The 23515-nt window shown below is 40.8% G+C and overlaps 1 protein-coding gene across 7 annotated transcripts in view; it reads left to right on the forward strand.

The window, feature by feature from the left end:
* Positions 1-14589, forward strand: part of PPP3CC (protein phosphatase 3 catalytic subunit gamma) — a 135305-nt gene extending 120716 nt beyond the window's left edge. For 5 of the 7 annotated variants that reach the window (XM_058289899.1, XM_058289895.2, XM_071212699.1 and 2 more), the window contains 4 exons: positions 3538-3619; positions 4255-4352; positions 12336-12365; positions 14111-14589. In XM_058289899.1, coding sequence (XP_058145882.1) covers positions 3538-3619; positions 4255-4352; positions 12336-12365; positions 14111-14280 — 380 coding nt within the window. In that variant the 3' untranslated portion in view covers positions 14281-14589. The remainder of the gene's footprint in view (positions 1-3537; positions 3620-4254; positions 4353-12335; positions 12366-14110) is intronic. The other 2 variants (XM_058289897.2, XM_058289900.2) reach the window with 1 other exon arrangement.
* Positions 14590-23515: the final 8926 nt, after the last annotated feature.

Raw genomic sequence — 23515 nt, forward strand, 5'->3', positions numbered from 1 at the left:
AAGAATGGCACCACACACACAGAGTTGACACAGCAAGATGACGCAACAAAAAGAAACACAGATTCCCATGCCGCTGGCAACAACAGAAGCAGACAAAGAAGAACACACAGCAAAAATAGACACAGACAACTGGGGGGTGGGGAGGAAGGAGAGAGAAATTTAAAAAATTAAAAATAAAAAAAAAGTTGGTTAAGGGAGCGAATGTGGCTCCAGCAATTGAGCACCCTCCTCCCACATGGAAGGTCCCAGGTTCAGTTCCCGGTGTCTCCTAAAGAAGACAGACAATGAGCAGACAACAAGCAAAAAAAAGAAAAAGAAACAGACAACAAGAAAAAAACAACAAGCTGACGACAACAACAAAACAAGCAGACAACAAGCATAAACACTGAGCAAAAACAAATGAGCAGGGAATGGATATGGCTCAAGCAGTTGAGAGCCCGCCTCCCACATGGGGAGGGGGTTGCCAGGTTCGATTCGCGGTGCCTCCTAAAGAAGAAACAGACAATGAGCAAAAAACAATGAGCAGATGAGCAAAAAGCAAAAGCAAGCCTTCAACGAGCAAGCAGATAAGGGAGACATCTTGGAGGGAAGTTGGTTAAGGGTAATTTTCATTGGATTTTTTGGATATTTTAGTTTTAAAATGTTGCTGGCTTCCATATCTAGTTTGGACCAGTTATCAACTGAAGGTTTTGGTGATCCTTGAAGAGGAAACCTTGCTTAGTAGGCTACTAATCTTATTCTCTCAAAACCACAATGAAGTTCGACAACTTCTTATGAAGCTGAGTAAAAGGAATTAGGGGAAGCAGATGTGGCTCAAGTGATAAGGCCTCCGCCTACCATATGGGAGGACCCGGGTTCGATCCCTGGGGCCTCCAGGTGAAAAAGAAGAGAAAGCATGCCTGCGCAGCGAGCCAGTGCATGCATGGTGAGCCGAGTGCCCGTGTGGGTGCCTGCGCAGCGAGCCCAATGCCCACGTGGTGAGCTGAGTGCCCACACAGTGAGCCAAGTGCCCGTGTGCGTGCCCGCATGGCAAGCTGACTGCCACATGAGTGCCCACATGGTGAGCTAGCCTGCTCAAGTGAGTCACACAGCAAGATGATGACACAACAAAAGAGAGACGAAGGGAGAGTCAAGATGAAGTGCAGCAGAGACCAGGAACTGAGGTGGCGCAATTCACAGGGAACCTCTCTCCACATGAGAGGTCCCCAGAATCAAATCCTGATGAATCCTAGAGGAAAAAGACAAGAAGAGAAGACAAAAAGAGAAATAGATTCAGAAGATCACACAGCAAATGGACACAGACAGCAAAAATGATGGTGCAGGGGAAGTGAAGGAAAAAATAAAATCTTAAAAAAAAAAGTAATTAGGAATAATGAGAAAATAATTCTCTGCTTTTATGAAAAAGTACTTTTCTTTCTGTAAACAAAGGGCCCACTGCCAATAGAGAATATGCTTTTAATCCTTTTCGCAATTGTAGAGAGAAATAACACTGGGCCAGACACACACATTTAACCAGTTACCACTGAAGTCATCTACAGATAACTAGCTGAGACCATGCATGGAACAGATTTTTTCTTAGTAAATCTGGTTGGTACATCAAGGAACTGAAGTGGGTCTTTTTTTTTTCTCTCCCCTTCCCAGCCCCCCCCCCCCGCACCCCCCCCTTCTGCTCTCTATGTCCATTCGCTGCGTGTTCTTCTGTGTCCGCTTGTATTCTTGTCAGCGGCACTGGGAATCTGTGTCTCTTTTTGTTACATCATCTTGCTGCATCAGCTCTCCGTGTGTGCAGCACCACTCTTGGGCATGCTGCACTTTTTTTGCGCTGGGTGGCTCTCCTTGTGGGATGCCCTCCTTGCACGTGGGGCTCCCCTACATGGGGGACACCCCTGCGTGGCACGGCACTCCTTGCGCGCATCAGCACTGCGCATGGGCCAGCTCCTCACACGGGTCAGGAGGCCCTGGGTTTGAACGATGGACTTCCCATGTGGTAAGCGGATGCCCTATCCGTTGGGCCAAATCTGCTTTCCTGAAGTGGGTGTTATTAACATAGTTTTTAATCACTTAATAAACTGGTCTGGACTTTGATGGAAAAGCAAAAAGTGCATTTTTTAAGTTTTATTTCTTCTTTTTTCCTGAATTCACAAGAGTGCCATCCCATTACTTTTACTGAAGGTAATCTTAATTGTTGCATCACATTATTAAGAGATTTGTAAGCTGTTTGTTCTGTCCTTTTCATTCCTTGTTTTCAGCATCATTTATTCCATAAATAATATCTCTTTGCCTAATTTTATTTTCATGGTCTGTGGGGATAGAAAACATTGGAATAATAGATGTAAATTAATGTAAACCTGTAAACTTAAGAAATGGAAATAACTATTGACAAAATAAATCTGGAATTTAGTATTCTCTCATATCAAGGATGACTCTTATGAGCTGAGAAAACAATAGTCTGCTGCTCTCATTGCATTTCATTTTGATTTTTTTACTCTCTCCCATGTAATGTTAAATTTTTCTTCTCTATCCCTCTAACTTCATCTCCTTGTTTCTTGGTGTCTCTTCTCCCTGAAAACCCCTACATTTCAAGCTATCAGAAAGGTACCCTATTAAAATGTGCTGAAGAGCTTACTATTTGTGGACTGTACCTCCACAATCTATATTGGCTAGGCTTTTTTTAGTGGGTAGTTAAATAGTTTAAGACAAACTCTCCATCCTCCCTTTCTGTTTTAGTGTAAATGTGTTATATGGATCTGCTGTATGATCCTTCTGGATTTTGAGAGCAGGAGGATGAGGAAGGAGACCCATGTCTGTTTGCTCCTTCTGGCTCTTGGATACTATTGCCTAATACATGCCTGAACGTTGTTTGGCCTGTCATGTGTGGACTTTTTCCTGAATCTTAGATATAAGTAAGGACATAAAGTCTTACATTAACTTTTTTTATATTGCTTTATAAAATGCCTTGTGCATCTTCATAATTTGTACTGCACAGTTTTCTATACGGGGAAATAACTTACCAGTTTGTGAATAAGTGAGGATTAAAGCAGCCCTTTCTATGCTCGGGAAAGCTAAGTGTATATTGTGTTCACATAGAGAAGAAAGTTGCTCACATGATCCCTTGCCATTTGGCAGGCCAAACCCTGCGTACTAAGGTTGCCCACAGCATTCTCAAAAGATATCTTTGCTTTAGTAGCTGTCTTTGAGGGGTTTGTTTATGTGTGTGTATTTCATTCCTTGGTGTGTTCAACATTTTAGAATCACAATTCCCTATCTCTACTCTGATAGAGCCGCCCATTCTTTTTTTTCCCCCATGTTCTCTCCATTGTTTACTTCTTCTTTTTCTCTTCTGGGTTATTTTCACCCTTGCTCCTTAACACTCCCTCGGATTTGTTTTGTTTTGTTAAAACCAGCTTAGGCCTTGATTTCTTTTTTGAAAAACAGCAATTTCTTTAACCTAATAAGAAAGCCACATCATCCTGCATTTTTTAAAAGCTAGTCTGTTAACACATCCCTTTAACTTGCTTATTCTTTGTATTCTCTAAGGAGGCACTACAGTTCGTAAGGAGATCATCAAGAATAAAATCAGAGCCATTGGGAAGATGGCCCGGGTCTTTTCAATTCTTCGGTAAGGAAAAGTCTGTTGTTAAAGTGTGGGATAAAAGCCTTTTGAGAGTAAGTTAGAAGATAATTTAGAACAGTTTTTTCAGAATTGGTATTTTATATTAGATCTACAAGTCTTCATGTTAAAGGTAGATTGAGTCAGACCTACATTTTAGAGTGACTAAAAATGTTCTCACAAACATTGATTTGGTAGCAGCTTAGCTGTTGTGAATGTAGTGGTTTTGTATGGATTTTGGAGCCAGATTGCCTGTGTTCAAATCCTGAATCTTTTTAGTTCAGGATCTTTTTAGTTTTGTGAGTTTGGATTTAATGTCTGTGCCTTAGTTTCCACATCTGTAAAATAGAGATAATAGAATCCGTTGCACCAGGTAGTTAGGATGCTTGAATGGGATAATAAATGGGAAACCTTAGAACAGCTTCTGGTTATTAAATAACCCTAATTGCAAAGCAAGAAATGACTTAAAATTGGAGTATTTACAAAAAACAAACCCTTTCTTTGGGTCAAGGGAGGGATGGGAGACAGGAGAATCTGTCTTCTATCCCTACGCCTTTTTTTCCTAACTCCTTTCAAGGGTGGTTTTGAATGGCTGCACGGTGGGCTTCCTAGCATTAACTCTGGGCTTTGATCTTCCTTTGCAGGGAAGAGAGTGAGAGTGTGCTGACTCTCAAGGGCCTGACTCCTACAGGTACACTTCCTTTGGGTGTCCTCTCAGGAGGAAAGCAGACTATTCAGACAGGTGAGTGTGAGAAGTGCTCCTTTCCTGGAAAGTGTTATGGATTGAATCCTATTCCTCAAAGATATAGGTTCAAGTCTTAACCCCCAGTCCCATGAATGCGACTCTGTTTAGAAAGAGGACCTTTGAAGATGTCAATAATTAAAATGAGGCTACAATGACTATTGTCCTTATAAAAAGAGGAAATTTTGAGTTAGAGAAGATTGTCAAATAACAGAGGCAGAGATTGAATTATGCCACAAGACAAAGAACACCATGGATTGCCAGCATGCCATCACCAGAAACCTGCCAACTTCAGAGGAAACATGGCCCTGCCAGCACCTTGATTTTAGACTTCTAGCCTCTACAACTGTGAAACAATAAAACTCTGTTGTTTTAAGCCACCCAGTTTGTGGCACTTTGATACTGCAGCCCTAGGAAACCTAGAGAGAAGTTTTTGGTACTGGAAAGTGGGGTGCTGCTGTAACAAATTCCTAAAACTTTGTAAGTGGCCTTGGAATTGAGTAGTTTGGGTAGAGGCTGGAAGAATTTTGTGGCACTTGATAGAAAAAGCCTAGATTGCCTTGGAGGACTGTTGGTAGAACTATGGATGTTAAATGTGCGTCTGGTGAGGTCTTAGATGGAAATGATGAATGTGTTATTGGAAACTGGAGGAAAGGTGATCCTGGTTAAAAATGGCAGAGAACTTGGCTGAATTATGTTAATGTTGGTTGGAAAGTAAAAAGTAGAAATTGTAAGAGATGGACTTAGATATTTAGCTGAGGGGATTTCAAAGCACTGAGTGGAAGGGTATGGCTGGACAACTGTTTGCTGAAGAGATTAGTGTGTGACTTGTGAATCCCAGCAATCATCTCAGAAGAAGCCACATACAGTGATGTGGCTATCTAGGAAAGATATGTAGAAGACTCTCGTGTCTGATGACTTGGACTCTGAATTGCATGGAAGACCGACAAGTTTTTTGAGAATTGTTTATCAGGAGGAACACTGCCAGCCTGCACTGAAAGGGACGGAGATGGGACAAAATGAAGGAAGAATGACTTTTAAGGGTAGAACCTTGGAGGTAGAGGTCTGGGCTAGAGATTTCTTTGGCCAAGAGGGTGAGGCCTCCGCGCTGGTGTTTGGAGAGAGTGGGGCCACCCCACGGTTGGCAGAGCATGGAGCTGCTGCACCAGCAGTCCTAGAGGACAGGACTCAAGCCACAGAAGATTACTCTTCAGCCTTAATAGCTAATGGAATTTGCCCTGCTGGGTTTTGGGCTTGCTTGGGACCCTTTCTTCCTTCCAATTTCTCCCTTTTTTTTTAATGGGAAGTCTATTTTATGCCTGTCCCACCGTTGTAATTTAGAAACACATAACTGGGAAGCAGACTTGGCCCAGTGGTTAGGGTATCCGCCTACCACATGGGAGGTCCGCGGTTCAAACCCCGGGCCTCCTTGACCCGTGTGGAGCTGGCCCATGCGCAGTGCTGATGTGCGCAAGGAGTGCTGTGCCACGCAGGGGTGTCCCCCGCGTAGGGGAGCCTCACATGTAAGGAGTGCGCCCCATAAGGAGAGCCGCCCAGCGCAAAGGAAAGTGGAGCCTGCCCAGGAATGGCACTGCACACACGGAGAGCTGACACAACAAGATGATGCAACAAAAAAGAAACACAGATTCCCGGTGCTGCTGATAAAGGATAGAAGCGGTCACAGAAGAACACACAGCAAATGGACAGAGAGAGCATACAATGGGGGGTTGGGGGAAAAGGGAAGAGAAATTTTTTTAAAAAAATCTTAAAAAAAGGAAACAGACTTTGGCCCAGTGGTTAGGGTGTCCGTCTACCATAGAGGAGGTCCGCGGTTCAAACGCCGGGCCTCCTTGACCCGTGTGGAGCTGGCCATGCGCAGTGCTGATGCGCGCAAGGAGTGCCGTGCCACGCAAGGGTGTCCCCCGCGTGGGGGAGCCCCATGCGCAAGGAGTGCGCCCGTGAGGAAAGCCGCCCAGCGTGAAAAGAAAGAGCAGCCTGCCCAGGAATGGCGCCGCCCACACTTCCCGTGCCGCTGACGACAACAGAAGCGGACAAAGAAACAAAACGCAGCAAATAGACACAGAGAACAGACAACCAGGGGAGGGGGGGAAATTAAATAAATAAATAAATCTTTAAAAAAATTAAAAAAATCTTAAAAAAAAAACAAAACAGGTAACTAACTTTCTAGTGTTACAGGTCCACAGAAGGAGAAGAATTTTGCCCTTGGATGGCAAATAGCCATAGCTGATTAAATGAGATTTTAGACTTAGAGTTGATGCTGGATGTCTTAACGCCTTGGGGATTTGGGGGTGGAGTAATTATATTTTCATATGGGAAGGGTATGAATTTGGGGGCACCAGAGTGCAGACTCTTATGGATTGAATTGAGTCCCCCCCCAAAAATACATTCAAGTCCTAAACCCCAGTCCCATTAATGTGACTATTTAGAAATAGGATCAATGAAGATATTGTTAGTTAAGATGAGGCCAAACTGGATTAGGGTGGGCTCTAATCCAAAGTGACCGATGACCTTTATAAGAAGAGGAAATATGGACACAGACAAGACAGCTGCTTGACAGAGGCAGAGATTGAGCTCTGCCACAAGCCAAAGAATGCCGTGGACTGCCAGTGTGCCACCACCACCAGAAACCTGTGCATTTCAGAGGAAACGTAGCCCTGCTGACGTCGCAGTTTCAGACTTCTCCAAAACTTTGAGACCATGAATTTCTGCCGTTTCAAGCCACCCAGGTTGCGGTAGTTTGTTATGGCAACTCTGGAAACTAAGACAGGTATGCTCTGTTTACCTGGCTGTCAGTGTAAAGTAAAAAACTGGGACTTCTCTCAGTAAGGGGCACTGGAACAACTAAGGATTTATGTCGAAGAGGAAATGACTCTTGACTCTTACCTTTCCTATATGCAAAAATTAATTCAATAACCTAAATATAAAAGGTAAAACATAAAACTCCTGGAAGAAGGTATGGGTAGTAGACATGGGGATAGGCAAAGTGTGCTTAATTAGGTTCCAAAAAGTACTAACCTTTAAAAAATTATTAAATTGGATTTAATTAAAATTAAGAACTTATATTCAGGAAAATAAATGATTAGAAGATGGGAAATGCAAGTAACAAATTGGGAGAAGATTTTTACAATACATATATCTGAAAAAGGACTTGTATTCAGAATATATAAAGAACTCGTGCAACTCATATGAAAAACCAAACAACCAATAAGAAATGGTCAAAAGATTTTAAAAGGCACTTCACAAAATAAAATGGGGGGAAGCGGATATGGCTCAAGGGATTGAACTCCTGCCAGCACATGGGAGGTCCTGGGTTTGGTTCCTGGTGCTTCCTGGAGAAGATGAGCAAGACAGTGAGCTGGTGTGACAGGCAAGCTGATGCAACATGATGACGCAACAAGGGGACACAAAGAGAAAACACAATGAGAGACACAACAAAGCAGGGGGCTGAGGTGGCTCAAGCGATTGAGTGCCTCTCTCTCACGTGGAAGGTCCCAGGTTCAGTTCCTGGTGCCTCTTAAAGAGAAGACAAGCAGACACAGAGAGCACACGGTGAACGGACACAGAGAGTAGACGGTGGGCACAAACAGTGAGGGGGGGGATAAATAAAACAAAACAAAAAAATGGCCAATAAGTAAATTAAAAAGTAGTTAATACAGTCATTCATCTGCGAATGGGTATTAAACCACAGTGAGATACTATTCAAAAATTTAAAAGTCTGACAATACCATGTGTTGGTGAAGATGTGGAAAACTGGAACTGTCATACATTGCTAGTTGGCTTGTAAATTGGTTCAACTACTTCGGAAAATTGCTGGGCAATAAAGTTAAACATGTATCTACCCTTATAACCCAGTAATTCCACACTTGGCATATAGCCAAAAGAAATTAGTGTATATGTCTACCTAAGGATGTGTAAAGAATGTTCACTGTTACTTTATTCATATTAACCCAAAACTAGAAACAACCCAAATGTTCATCAGTAGAAGAAAAACGAAATAAACTTTTATATTTATACAGTGGAATACTACTCAGCAATAAGAATACCTTATTTTGGATACATGCAACAACATGGATGAATCTCACGGACATTACAGTGAACTAAAAAAAGCCAGAAACAAAAGAACAGCTACGGCATAATTTATATGATGTTGATGGTGATAAAAATCAAAATGGTAGTTTCTCTGGTGGGAGATTATCACAGGAAGTAGCCCAAGGGAAATTCTGGGTGATGGAAATCTCCTATATTTTGGCCTAGATATAGTTACACATGGGTATATTTATTAAATAAAACGTATTGGGAAGCAGATGTGGCTCAAGGGGTAGGGCTTCCACCTACCATATGGGAGGACCCGGGTTCAATCCCTGGGGCCTCCTGGCGAAAAAGTAAAAGAGAAAGTGTGTCTGCATGGTGAGCCAGTGCCTGAGCGGTGAGCCAAGTGCCCGTGCGAGTGCCTGCATGGCAAGCCAAGTGCCCACATGGTGAGTGGAGTGCCCGCATGGTGAGCCAAGTGCCCGTGCAAGTGCCCACGTGGCGAGCCAGTGCCCATGTGGCAAACTGAGTGCCTGCACGGTAAGCCAGTGGCCGCGCAAGTGAGTCATGCAGTAAGATGGTAACACAACAAGAGATGAAGGGGAGAGTCAAAGTGAAGCACAACAGAAACCAGGAACTGAGGTGGCACAGGTGACAGGGAACCTCTCTTCACATCAGAGGTCCTCAGAATCCAATCCCGGTGAATCCTAGAGGAGAAAAAATGAGAAGACAAAAAGAGAAATAGACACACAGCTAATCAACACAGACAGCAAAAACAGCAGAGTGAGGGGAGGGGGAGGAGGAGGGAGGAAAATAAATGAAGAAAGAAAAAGAATGTATTGAGCTTTATACTTCAGATTTGTGCGTGTTATTTGCCTCATGATATACCCTTTATACCTTAATTAAAACAAGTTTTCTGTTGCTGTTGGAGTTTCTCAGGAAAGTATTTTGCCTCTCTGCTTGTAGCCATATTCTACTCCTGTACCACAATCACCTCTTCAACCAGAGTGTCAGTTCTAAAACTTATATGGGAGCTGATTTCTAAGGAAAGGGCTTTATGAATCCCAGAATGAAAAGATCGATGTTTTGTAAGAAAAAAAAGGGTCTTCTTCCTATGAGTCAATATATGAAATTTCCATGGAAGGTAAAGGCTTCTTATAGGTGGTGGGACGACATGAAAAAATAAAACATAAATAGAAACAATTCAATAAAAAGGGGGTAAAAAAGAAGTGAAACATTAGTTTAAAATATTAACGCTTCAACTTCAGTTTTCATGCTTAGAATTAGTCATTCAATGATGTGATCTCAGGTCTGTTTCCCTTGTTTTCATTTCCAGCCTGTTCCAAGAGGGCTTTTAGTGAGTCGTAGCATACATGCAATACAGTGAAATAAAATAAATATACTTGGAAATTGAAGCACAAAGGAAAACAAAATAAAGTCAAGCTCAGCCACAAATTTGAATCCAAGCTTACTAGTAACCAAAATAAAGAGAAAAACCAAGAAACAGTATAAAATTCACAAAGACCATAAAATAAACAAGATCATTTATAAATTTATCTATTCAAAATTAAAAACTTTTATGCTGCAAATGGTCCCATCAAGAATGTGAAAAGAAAGCCCACAGAATAGGAGAGAATGTTTGCAAATCATATATCTGATAAGGGACTGGTATATAGAATATATAAAGAACTCCTACAACTCAAGAATAAAAAGATATATAACCCAATTTTTAAAATGGATAAAGGATTTAAATAAACATTTTCCCAAGAAATACATAAAAATGGTCAATAAGCACAATTAAAGATGCTCAACATCATTAGCCATTAGGGAAATAAAAATCAAAACCACAGTGAGATACCACATTATACCTACTAGGAAGACTATAATAATCAAAAAGACAAAAAATAACAAGTGTTGGCAAGATAGTGCACAAATTGGGGCCCTCACACTGCTGGTGGGAATGTAAAATGGTGCAGCTGCTTTGGAAAACAATCTGGCAGTTCCTTAAGCAATTAAACATAGAGAAACCATATGACCTGGCACTTCCATACCCCAGAAAAATGAAAACATGTCCATGCAAAAACTTGTATATAATGTTCAGAGCCACATTGGTCACAATAGTCAAAAGGTAGAAATGACCTAGATGCCCATAAACTGATGAAAGGGTGAACAAAAGGTGTTATATCCATACAATGAAATATTATTCAGCCATAAAAAGAAAGGAAGTACCGATATGTACTTCAACATGGATGAAGCTTGAAAATGCTAGGCTAAGTAAAAGAAGCCAGACACAAAAGTCATAATATTTTATAGTTCTCTTTATATGGTAAGTCCAGAACAGGCAAATCCATAAAGAGAGAAAGTAGATTAGTGGTTGATTAGGGTTACATAGCAGAGGGAAATGGGGAGTAACTGCCAATGGATAATGAAAATATTCTAAACACAGATTATGGTGATGGTTGCACAACTCTGTAAATACCCTGAAACCAGTGAATTGTATACTTTAAGCAGGTAAATCTTATGGTATATAAATCATATCAGTAAGGATATTAAAAAAAAAAAAAAAAAAAGATCCTCAGTTTTCTATGAGTGTTTCTTATATTGTCCTCACTTCAGGCTGATACCAATATACCCAAAGCCAAAAGCAATTCTAGGAGGGCCCAAAATAATGTAACAGTAGTACACATTTTACCTCATATCTTTTAAACTCTAATTAGAGCAAACTTTGTACACAACTTAAGGATGCTTTGTCTCCCACTTCCTAACAGTTACATCTGTGGTGTACTGTCAGAATGCACTGTAATTTTCTTGGAAGTTTATTTTTTCCATTTGAGGAGATTAGAGAGGATGTGACATTCTTTTAACACATGCCTTTGTATTGTTGGCAAATGTAATCACTTGATAAATTGAAGCAAAGTATCTATTTTTCACATTGCATTAGGAAGTTAACTTCAGTTCTTCCAGTTTCTCCTCTCCCGTTGTCAGAAACTGCAAACTGCTACTGCTCATTCTTTATTTTCTTTAAGAAAATTGGTATTGAAGAAACTGACAGAGTTCTCCTAATAGAATCTTTCTTACTACAGTCTGTAACCTTTTCATATATTAGAGTTTTTACTGTCTGAAAAATAAGATTCAAGGAAGTTTGTCTGTTGGTACTGAATTTTAAATTGCCCCCTTTTCCATCACTCTGCACGCCTTCTTAGTAATTGGTCTGCTGTCTTCCACAGTGAAGGGAAACCGTATGGGTTGGAAATGTCAGCCTCTGCCATATCTCTAATCCCAGATGGTACACGAGCATGCATTCAGAATAGAATAGTTCTATATTTTTGCCGGGCAAGAAATAACCCCTCACTTTTAACCCATTTTAAAATACCAGTCTGTTATTCATAGGACACTCTTTTTTTATAAGTAATTGAAAAGGACAGTTGGAACCCTTAGTTGCTTGAGAGCAATAAGGAGTAGTTTTAAAAAGTTTTTTAATAGGACCCAACAGCAACTTATTCAATACTATCTAAGCTATTGCAAATTAAAGCATGGTTGAGATGTTTCACTTATTTGATTTGACAACTTTTGATATGTGGATATCAAGACATAAATTAGTAGCTATTTAAAATGAGGAAACCAGTATAATTAATTCTTGGTTTCTTATAATCAGCTTGAAGGCCCAGTGTCTTAGCTATGATACTGTTTCTAAAGTGTTCCTATGCCACACAAAATATTAGAAATATTAGAAACTCTCCTCACCTCCTATTCCACCCCAGTTTAGTTTCTTGCAGTAATATTCTTGCTTCTTTAACTAGTTGGTTTTTATTATGGATGGGGATTGGCTCAAAGGTGGGATCCTGGGATGTCTGTGCTGGCGGCAATGCTCTTGGTTTACTCACTCTTTTTCTGTCTTCATTTTTGCATGCCACTGCTCCTGCCTTCTTACAGCCACAGTAGAAGCGGTAGAGGCCCGGGAAGGTATGGCCATACTCCTCTGAGAGATGTGATCATGTGTCTGTGTACTTGTTATAAAAAGCTGAATCAGCAGTTTGAAAGCTTTTGTTATTGCCTCACTGGAACTGTAACAATGAGGAAAAGGATATTTCTAGGCCTGGTCACAAAGCAAGCATTACCCTTTTATACTGTAATTATATTTATTTAAATGACTCTCACCAGGGCTAGAAACCTTTCTGGATTCTATCAATTTTTTAAAATGTATTTTTATTACAGGAGTTGTGAACTTATAAAACAATGTGTAGAATTCCTATACAACACCCCTTTACCAACAATACCACACTGTTGTAGAACGCTTGTTACAGGTTATAAGATAATATCATCTGACTATTAACACTAACTGTGGTCCATAGTGTACATTTGGCACATTTTTTCCACACCCCCTATTATTAACACAGGACATCTTTGGCATTGATGCAAGAATATTACAGTATAATTGCTAACTCTAGTCCATAGGATACATTAATTGTATTTTTCCCATGCTTCTCCACATTCCCTCCACCCTGCAATAGTGACATAGCTCTGTCCTAGTTCACAGAAGGACATTCTTGCATTTGTTCTATTAACCACAATCCTCATCCACCTCTGGGTTCACTGTGTTATTCATTCCCTAGATAACTCTCTAGCTTTCTTTCAATTGACATATACATCCCTAGACTACCCTTTTCAGCCACAATCCCATTTATAAACCAGCTGCTTCTCATTATAATGTGTTACCATCAACTTTATCCATTTCCACACTTGGTTCTATCAATTTTAATGCAATGGCTGAAGCTTAAGAAACTGGTCATGAGGGGTAAAGTAGTTTAACCCTATGTCCCTTCCATATTCAAGAGGCATACATTTGATTACAAGATATTCAAACAGGTCAGCCTTTTAACCTTATAATTCTAAAGGATGTCAGGAACAAAAGTATGTAAGAGTTTAGTTGGATTCATTTTTGAGATTGCCCTAAGGCAGTTGAGCTAAATTATCTTTGTTTCTATGGAAACACATTTTAAGTAACAGAGTATCTACGAGTTTATGGATGAAAACCATTAGAACTGATAAGTCTTCATTATTAATTTAATTTTCTTCTTGGGTCTGTAGTCCAAAATGGGCATGCCTTTCCTTGACTATACAAAAGTTAAATCAGTAGGAAAATATCTAGAAGCTATTTCAATGGCTTTTAATTACTTAAAAAAACCATCTTCTGTTTGTGCTAGATGGAAAGCTGTCCTTCTAAACAAAGATGGGTATTTTGTTACTTTTTTGTGGTCATTGTGATCTTCGCACTTAAAGTAACTACTCTATGTTTAAATTGTTCTACTAGTCTAGTGTTCTTGCCTTTTTTGCTATCATTGAGCACGTTCCTGGCCCATTAGGAACTTCTTTCTCAAATGTATTGGGGCTTAGTAAGAACTTGTAAGCTTTTTGTCAGGTATACTTACGTTTGAAGCAAGTATCAATTGTCTGATCGTATTGAGCATTTATGAAAATTATTCTCACAATTTCAGCTGCCTTTTGGACCTTAAAGAAGCAGTAGCTTCAGACAAGCCTGATTCACGTCAAACATATGCTCCTTGCCTTCACCCGACATGTGCTCCGTGTGTTTTGCTCTAGGAGGTTGCTGTGTGCTAACAACTTTTTTAGTAAGCTTATCACTTTGCTGCCTTACTGATGTTCTCCTCCCCTCCCCACCCCCCAACTCCTTTCCTGTTTTTCTCTAGCCATCAGAGGATTTTCACTTCAGCACAAGATCCGGAGTTTTGAAGAAGCCCGAGGTCTGGACCGAATTAATGAGCGGATGCCACCCCGAAAAGATCACTTACACTGTGACGGGCCAGTGAAATCGGTAGCCTCTGTGCAGAGGAGCAGCCAAGGGAAGAAAACCCAGTAACTGCGTGGCACAAGTGGATCCAAAACTTAAGAACAAATTTTATTTATTATTGGAAAACAAAACAAAAACAATATAATTTAAATCTGGAGGTACATTCATAATACAGCCTGCATTATTCTATAAGAAAGGTGACCATTTTATAAATTCTCTTAATTTATGTTCAGTATATATAAAAAGTGCATCTGTTTTGTTTTTCTTTTTTTTAAATTTCAAACTTTTAGAAACTGATCTTATTTTTGTTAGTACATATGTGAAATCTTGTGTTATATAGGTGACCTTCTCCTAATAAAAGGGCCTTGGAAACCTCAACCTTGGGTTTCTGACTTGAACTAGTCAGCCTTTACTCCTGTTTTGGGAAGGTAGTAGCTTTCATTAAGACTAATAACTTTTCAAACACAAGAGGGTGGGTCTTCTCCTTCCTCCCCTTGCCCCTTGCCCCTTCCCCCTTCCCTTCCCACCTGGATACCACTGAAGAAGGTGTCTTACATTTCAGTGGCTAAACCTGCTTCTTTTCTTGCAATTGATTGTGGTAGAGTTTCTAAATGAATAATCACAAATCCAGTGGTTTTAAGGGCCAAGGGGAATGTGTTCTAGTAAAGCAAAATAAAAAAATAATGAGGGATTTTCTCAGCATTACTTACAATTTGTCCATCTAACCAGGGGCACGGTTGGTTTAAACTTCTTTTAGACCTTTGGAGGAAAAAAAAAGACTTTCAAAAAGCTTTAGCTGTTGCCAGATCCTTTTACTTTCATTTTTGAACCCTAGGTGACCTACTTCATCTGCAAAGGAAGTTACATTTCTAAATATTTTATAAATACCCTCAAATGAACCTTAGACAGCAAGTATTTGTGCCCTTCTTAGATATAGCATCAGCTATTGTATCTATTTGCCCCATCTTTCTATTTTTGTGTCAGTATTTCTGAAACCAACTGGGTCAATGGATAATGACTGGGGTGGGATGGTCCCCATGTGAATTGAAAGTCTTGCCTTGGATTAGTGAGGATTTCCTATCTTCTCTATCAACCACTTGGGTGTTTCTCCATCTTTTAACATTTATTCAGTTGGACTGTATGTCAACCACCATTCGCATATTGGGGAGTACAAAAACAAGTGTTCACTTCAGTGTTTGGATGACCTTCCCTTAGTTGATTTTCAAGTCATAATGAACTAGTGAAGGAATTTTAGGGATCCTTAGGTTCCCGTGTGTGGGGTAAATTGATCACAGGTGCCATGTCACAATACCCATTAGTAAGCTTAGAGTGAATATGCATTTCTGGGCACACTATATCAAAGCATGGAAAATGAAAATTCATGGAATTCCTTAATGTCATTTGGGATGTGGGATTCCAACATTGAAGCAAGTATCTCAGAGAGTAATGCTTCATCATGTTGGAGTTTTAAGAAACCAGAAAACCTTTTTCAAAATAATGTAATTTTTATCAGAAGAGCACAGACTTAGCCCATTTTAAGTTTCTAATTTGTATATGATAGAGATCAAAGCATTTTTGGGGATTAGAATCTGATGGCCTGGATTGTGCTGTTAATAAAAAGATAAAGAAATATCTTTAAAGGAGAGAGAAAGGATCTCTTATAGGGTTATGAGTAAAATCTGTAAAAAAAGAGAGAAGAAGTCTTGAATAGCTGTCTTTACTGTCCTTTCTTTATCCTCAAAACAAGGATTAATCACCTGGACAATCATATTCCTCCCTCACCCAGAGAGACAGAAAATCATACCTAATATGAAAGTCAGTCCACAATGACAGATTTCAGAGAAAAGAATCTTTTATCCCTTTCTCCTTTTCATTGGGGTAGTTGCTATACATACACAAGCCACTGGTAGAAACCACTCTTAAGGGCCTAAATCAGTAGGCGATAGTAAAATAGTTATTAGAGTTCATTAAAGAGCAAAAAATATTTTACTAGTAAAAGGAATGACTATTTAGAAATGTCTTGTCTTCTCTGAAAGTAGCATGACAAAGCAAGTTCCTTGACAGCAAAGCATGATGATGGAGTATGTTTTACAGGTGCCCTCTGAGCTGTTGAGGGATCAGTCAGGAGAGAGGTAAGAAGTAATGACTCCAGAAAATCTGAGGGAGTTTGAGGGCCACAACAGCTCTTGAAGGAAGGTAGGTTTGAAAATTCCATTGAATTCTAAAAGTAAAGGTCTCTCTTAGGTTCTGCAGAAGGCTGGGGTGCGCATTTCATTGTCTACACGCTGGGCAGTGTTTCTGCATATGCACTTGTTACCTATGATTCAACATCGTTTACAAGGCAGGGGCCTTAGGAATCTATTGCAGTAACAGTACTTTGCCTTCACTTTAGACTGCATCAGAGGAGGACTTTCACCTATTTTTGAATGTTTCTATTTTTTAAGATTTATTTTTTATTTATTTATCTCCCCCCCCCCACCCCCCAGTTGTCTGCTCTCTCTGTCCATTCGCTGTGTGTTCTTCTTGTGTCCGCTTGTATTCTTGTCAGTGGCACCCAGAATCTTTGTCTCGTTTTTGTTGGACCATCTTGCTGTGTCAGCTCTCCGTGTGTGCGGCGTCATTCCTGGGCAGGCTGCACTTTTTTCACACTGGGTGGCTATCCTTACGGGGTGCACTCCTTGTGCGTGGGGATCCCCTACGCAGGGGACACCCCTGTGTGGCAGGGCACCTCTTACTCACATCAGCATTGCATGTGGGCCAGGTCCACACAGGTCAATGGTTTGAACTGTGGACCTCCCGTGTGGTAGGCAGATGCTCTAACCATTGGGCCAAATCCACTTCCCTGAATGTTTTAATCTAAACATTAGCTCCCAAGGTGGCTGACTGCCTGCCTTGGATTTGCCTAGGGCCATCACCTTAAACAACTCCTGTCAGCTTTGCAGTGTTGGTGTTCTCAAAGCCTCTTCTGTTTTATTAAATCTTTTCCCAAGTGTGTTCTAAAGACACTAAAAATACTTTTCTCTTGTTCTCCTTCACATTAAGGTCCACGGGGATGTTCTTTTTCTGTAGTTTCTCCTACCTAGGGAAAAAAATGCTTCTTACATCAGTTCCCTAGACATGTAGGAGGGCTCCTTTGTAAACTTCTCCAAAATATCATTTTGAAAATGACACTTTGCATGGACCAGTTTTCCCAATTTTGGTTACATTCATATCATGTGAAATATCAGACTGATCAGGTCTTTTTTACTATCTTTTTTAAACTAAAGGACCATCTTCGAAAACAAGTTCAAAAATGCATCCTTTTTTAAATCTGTGTCGTGAATGTTTTAGAGCAAAATAAAAAACCATAAGCAAAGGGCATTTGTGTGTGTATGTGTATGTTTGAATTAATAGAATGACAAAGCAAAAACAACCTCAGTTTTCCTTAAAACTTCAAGGTAACACTTTTGTTACGGGTATACACATTGCTGATTCAGTAGCAGTTTTGACTGTGTATTGACCAGCAGATTTGAAAATTGCTTATCATACTCTGATGGACTTCCTATGGCTCCTTGCCTAAAGATATAAGTGGCAGACTGTCCAGGAATATCAGTGTTTTCCATATCCTTTATCTTTTTTACATTGCCTTTCTGCTCCTCCATGAACAGTTGCAATTCCATGAAGCAAGTTTCTCTCAATAGCAAAAATTTGCTTTCTTCTGATAACTTAGGGCTGATTTGCTCACATTATTCAAAATGGGAGGAGAAAAAAACCCTTGTTTTGTCAACAATATTATTTAATGTCGTTGAGAAGTAAGAGTGGGATTGCTTGAAATTGGGTAACTTTGGGGTCTTTCAGCCTTGACACTGTCCCATTGATACTCTGAGTAGCTTTGAAAAAAAAAAGTTTGAGGCAGCTGCTCTCTCAAGACAAAGAGATTTTAAGAAAAATATTATAAACCATGCCTAAAGATACAGCTGCCCTCACATGGATGTTGTTCATGGTCATTACTCGAGAATCTCTCTAGCCTCTCAGAATAAATAAGACTGAAATCTGTTCCCTCTACCCTCCCTTGTTTTATGTAAATATTGTAGCTAATCTCCAGAATTTCTGAATGTACCGTATCTATAAATATAAAGCTCAAGCTCTTGAGAATCTAGTTGATCCTGAGTACTCTGGGTGGCCAATCAGTTAAACTGGCTTAGGATGAATTTGCCGTAGATTTATGGAGTCATAGGTTTTCTTTGCATTACTTGTCAGGTTTTTCTCTCTGATCTTTGTATTAAAAATGTATTTCCTATCCTATACAGACATGTTGAGATATTCTAGAATCCCTAATACTTCTTCTAGTTCGTATAGCAACAGAGAAACCCAAGTTTCTTTCAAAGTATTATTCAGCTTTGTCTCCCTCCCCGGGCAGTGAAGATTTCAGGGTGAGGGTGTGAACCCAAGTTGTGGGTATGAGGCTCCAATTTCCTAAATTTGTTTGTGGATAAAACCACGGGTTTCACCTTGTGTGGCGCTCCCTCAACTACTTTCCTGAAACCTGCTATAACGGGCAGCAAAAGGCGGCTTAGGAAGCTCCAGCAATAGATTGAGCAGGGTTTGGATTACATGGAGGGCATTCTGAAGCATTGTATTGCCACGATGCCTTTGCAGCATCGCTGTGTTCAAACACTCATAGGAAAGCCTTAAGAAAGAGCAAACTTGTGTTGCGGAAGAAAGTAGAAAAACAGGGTTGTTACTTGAGTGAAAGCAGAGAACAATGCTAACAGTAGAGCTTTGTGCCATTGGCATAGTGTGAAAGAAGGAACCTATATCACATTGAGACTTGTGACCTGACCTGCCAACAGAAGTGAATGGGGTCAGTGTTCGCAGTCTTCACCCATGCAGCCGCAAAGGTAGAGGTGATACTGGAGAGTATATTCCCTCCAAAGGAGGCGTTGGCTTCATGTGTCAGCAGTCTTGACAAGACTTGCTACACAGCACCTTTCTTTGAGACGTGCTTATGACCAGTCTTAGCATCTTCTCCTCTTCTACACCCCATAACAATTCTTCATGGCTTAAAGTCAAGAAACAAAGACATGGACGTGGCCTGTCCCTCTGAGCAGCTCTCAAGTAGGGCCATGCACGCTGCCCTCTGGGAACTCCCTGCCAGGATTCCCTTTACTCCCTTGACACAGCTGTCCTCAGATAACTTTGTTGTTGTTGTTTCTGCATGCTAAAGTGAAGTGCAGTGTAGTAAGGAGGAGGCCTACCATAGATTTTGGTCAATAAAGATGTGGGTTTTTTGTCTGTCAAAGAACCTTTTTGAAGATGCCATCAGAACACCTCACTTGTCCTTTTTCAGTATACTGTAACCAATCGCTATTTTTCCTAATAAAAAATATCAGCAATCATTTTCAAAGAAAAGATCCTGGTTTTGCTTCTATTTGAGGTGGTCAGGCACATGAGACCAGATGGTAGTGTAATTATTTTTAGGTTCTGATGGATGGAGGAATATGTGCTGGCACTTAGAGGTTACATACTTTTTCTTGCTTTCAGTTTTGTTAAAGAAATGGTGGAAATGTTATATTTGGCAGAAATCATTTACTAAGTCTTTTTTTGTGAACAAGAAATGAATTTATTAGAACTTCTTACTATAAATTGGAAATCATCCTAAAAGGTAAAAAAAAATACCTCCCTTAAAATTAAATGATAACTTTATTGACTCCCTGTGACTTTTATTTCCTGGTGGAGGCACTTGTATTTGGCTCTTACCCATTTAATAATTCCAGAAGTCTCCAGAAGTCAAGGGAAAGCCTGGTGTTTGGTGCCTGGTCTGGGTGCTAACAATGCCAAGGAAGGGACGGAATTCCATCACAATAAAAGGTACCTCCTTCCTTCATCTTTCCAGTCCTTGATTTTCTTTTTTTTTTTTAAAGTTAAAAATTCCTTAATATTTTATTCCTGGTACACCCCTATCACAATTTACAGGACAATATACCTGATGTAATGAAAAGAAAAAGAAAAAAAAAGCTACTCTTAAGAGATAAAAGACCTCAGGAATGTACATCTAATTGACTCTACATTGCATTAATCAATAGCTGTACTTTTTGCAAATTGTGGTTGTGACAGTCCAGGATAAGAAGGGTTTCCTGTTTAATTTGCAGTCACCTTTCTGACAGTCCTTGATTTTTAAACTGTAGTTGTAGTGGTGTTTCTATTTCTCTTCACTCAGAATCCACTCTCTTGCCTCTGGCACTTTGCCACCACTAACTCATGTTCAAGTCCAGGCTCCTTCTGGGGCTTCTCCAGCAGAGGCCACTGCTTGAAAAAGAGGGAAGTGAGCCATCCTGGGAGACTGTTTTTACAAAAGATAAAAATAGCCTTTTATTATAGTAAGTTAATAATTCTGCATGTGATCCTAGTAATAGGCATGGATGAAATTCCACTTGGGAGAAGTTGAAGAAGACAGAGAAGAGTTGCATGTGGAGTCAGCCTCTAAGAAAAGGAAGTCTCAGAACCAGCTTTGAGTTTCATCTGAAAAGTAGAAATATGAGGTGCTCTGGAGTCACGAAGGAAAATCACCTTCTCTGGGCAAGTGGGGAATTGGGGATAGGGAAAGTGCTCAGAAGCCTGAGGAAAACGCAGCAGTGAGGAAATTCTACAGTTTCCAGCAGTAGAGGTAGAAAGACTAAATCCAAGACAGCTCTGTGTAAGACGTTTGTTTCGTTTTGTTTTTCACTTTTAAATCTAGCCACCTTAAGCACCACAGTGCAGTTCACAGGCCAGAAAATGAGTCCAGATTTCAAATTTCAAGTCAGCTGGGTATGTATTTTGGGTCTCTATCCCAATAGCATCATGCTTTAGCATTATCCTTATCTTTCAGTAAAATGAGAATATTATATTTGCCTTTATTTCTAGAGTTGTGAAAAACTTTTTAAAAGCATGATAATTAAGGATTCAAATGCAAATTCTATTTACCTCTCACTATCTCAAGATCTAATCCCTACTTCCTTGTCCACTGTATGTAATTACATGGTTTTATTGCTTTTTGGTTTTCTTAATCAAAATTTCCAGGTTTTAGAAAGAATGATTAATTCTGATAGAGGGTTAAGAATTTAGTGGTAAATTAGGTAGGTTTTTAAAAAAAATTGTTGATGCAGTTAAGGAGAAGGTTCATCATAGAATTGGAGGTGGGAAGACAAAGTTATTCTTTGTTTGGGGCCAGAACTCTACCTCATGTACACACTGGCCAACAAATCAGCCCTCTTATATTACTTATCTCAGTTTACCTGAGCTAGAAAGATGGTTGATGCATAGCTAATTTTCCAGCTCCTGGTTCTATGCCCTTCTCTTTGTAGCTAGGCTGACTTGGCGGGGTTTTCCCTCTGAGGTCATCACTCATTTATCCTTCCCCTGTAAAACCTAGTCTCTAAAGAGCTGACTGTCACTTCTCTTTCCATCTTTCCTGAGAACTAAAAGAGGTTCACACAGCTCAGTTCTTCTCAAAGACACCTCATCTGTGTATTGTGCTTGTTTGCTCATCTGTAAAAAGAGGAAGGGAGAGAACAATTGTTGATGTGATGTCAGTGTAAAGGCTTCCTTGAGGATGGACTAGATAAATTGGGCAAAAGGCTGAGTTCTCACACAGCCTCCCCTCAATCATCCTGGCTGCCAGGGCCCCACACTGACCATACTTGACCTGTATTCATCCTGTGAATTTTTTCACTCTCAAAGATCACTCTCTTTACAGTGACTATAACAAAAAATGAGGATTCCACATGGACCAGGCATGGGAATAGGCCGTGCCATTGTCGGTTGAGGAAGGCCCTCTAAGCCCCAAAGTGGGTTGTTTACGCTTTCCTCCTCTGCTTGCTCTTGTTCCCGTGAGAGGGTGGCCCAGATAAGGGCAATCGGTAGAACCTGGCTGGCAACACACGCAGGTGCTGGAATCAGGAGAGGACCCAGGAGAAAGGGGTGGAGCCCAGGGGATGAAACATAGTCCAGAATTTTCTGGTGTGGATGATGTGACTCAGCTTCAATTCCTCACTATTGTGCCATTGTGATCTTCCCCTCTAGAGAAGTCCAAACTCCTTGAAAGGGACAGTGCTTTCGTTCCTGACCATTCTGGTGCTCGCTCAGTTCCCCTGGCAGGAAACAAACACTGTTCTGAGAGCAGCGACTAAAAAACAACTCGAGTCTACCTGAAAGGTCATCCCTGGGGAGAAGAAAAGGAACGACAGATGTCCTTTATCTAATATGGGCAGACTGTGGCACAAAACTGAGGAGCTGTGGACTGCTTAGGGTTGATCTTAGCAGTGTGTCTAATTTGAAGGCCAGACTCCTAGCCCTAGATAAAGACAATTCCACGTTTATGTTCTCTGGGAGTCCTTACTTCTTTTTCTCACCTGAGAAATAAAACAGTTCTCTGCTCAACCCCTGCTCACCTAACCTTCCCTGTTACCATAAAAAGCATCTTAAGTGTGCATTCCATTCATCCTTCCTATTGGTAACAGGTTAGTTTTTAGTGTGACCTGCATTCCTGTATGAACAGCCACCTTCTCCCCCTGTGTGAAGAGTCACATTTATTGGTAGTCTCTTGGCTATTCATTCCTTAGGGTGGTTGGAATGGCATGGGTGCTATTGAGGGATAATCCACAGAACAAAAAGTGGTAGCCTCAAGGGGCGGGGAGGGGGCCTGGGATACTGGTGGTTGGGATCAGATAGCTAGGAAAACACAGCAGTTATGTAACTATGTTTACTGTAGCTCAGGTGGCTCTGAGAAGGCAGTGGCAATCAAAAGGCAGTGCCAGAATTGGGAAAGAGGAGGCAGACGCAGGCAGGAGGTCCCTGCATGATAAGGGAGTCATGCAGAGGCGGCAGCACACTGGCATGGTGACAACAGCCATGCTATCTAGGACAACGTCTAGCCTCAGCCTCTCCCTAAAGAGATGCCCGCTGGGGGGTCAGGCCAGCAGCACAGAGAGCTGAGCTAGAAGGACAGAAAACAGACCCCTGGTTCTTGGCTGTACCGTCCTATTTTTTACCCCTTCATCTCCTGCTTTTTGAAGAGAAGGGATTCTATATAGGCCAAAAAAAGGAGGAAATGGTCATGGTTTTGTTTTTTCCTGCCCTATGCCCTCACCAATCTCTCATCCTCCCTTCTATGAGGTCAGATGGGCACCCCGGAACACCATGGAGGGATCCCATCATAGACACTCCTTTGTCCAAGCCAATAGCCTAAGACGCTGGGAAGGAGAATGGTTTCTGCTGGTGCCAGGGCAAAGCAGGCTCTGACCTGAGAGGGAGAAGCCCAGCAGAGGAGGGCCTAGGAAGACAG

The sequence above is a fragment of the Dasypus novemcinctus genome, chromosome 29 (assembly GCF_030445035.2).
Source record: "Dasypus novemcinctus isolate mDasNov1 chromosome 29, mDasNov1.1.hap2, whole genome shotgun sequence".
NCBI classification, from domain to species: Eukaryota; Metazoa; Chordata; class Mammalia; order Cingulata; family Dasypodidae; genus Dasypus; species Dasypus novemcinctus.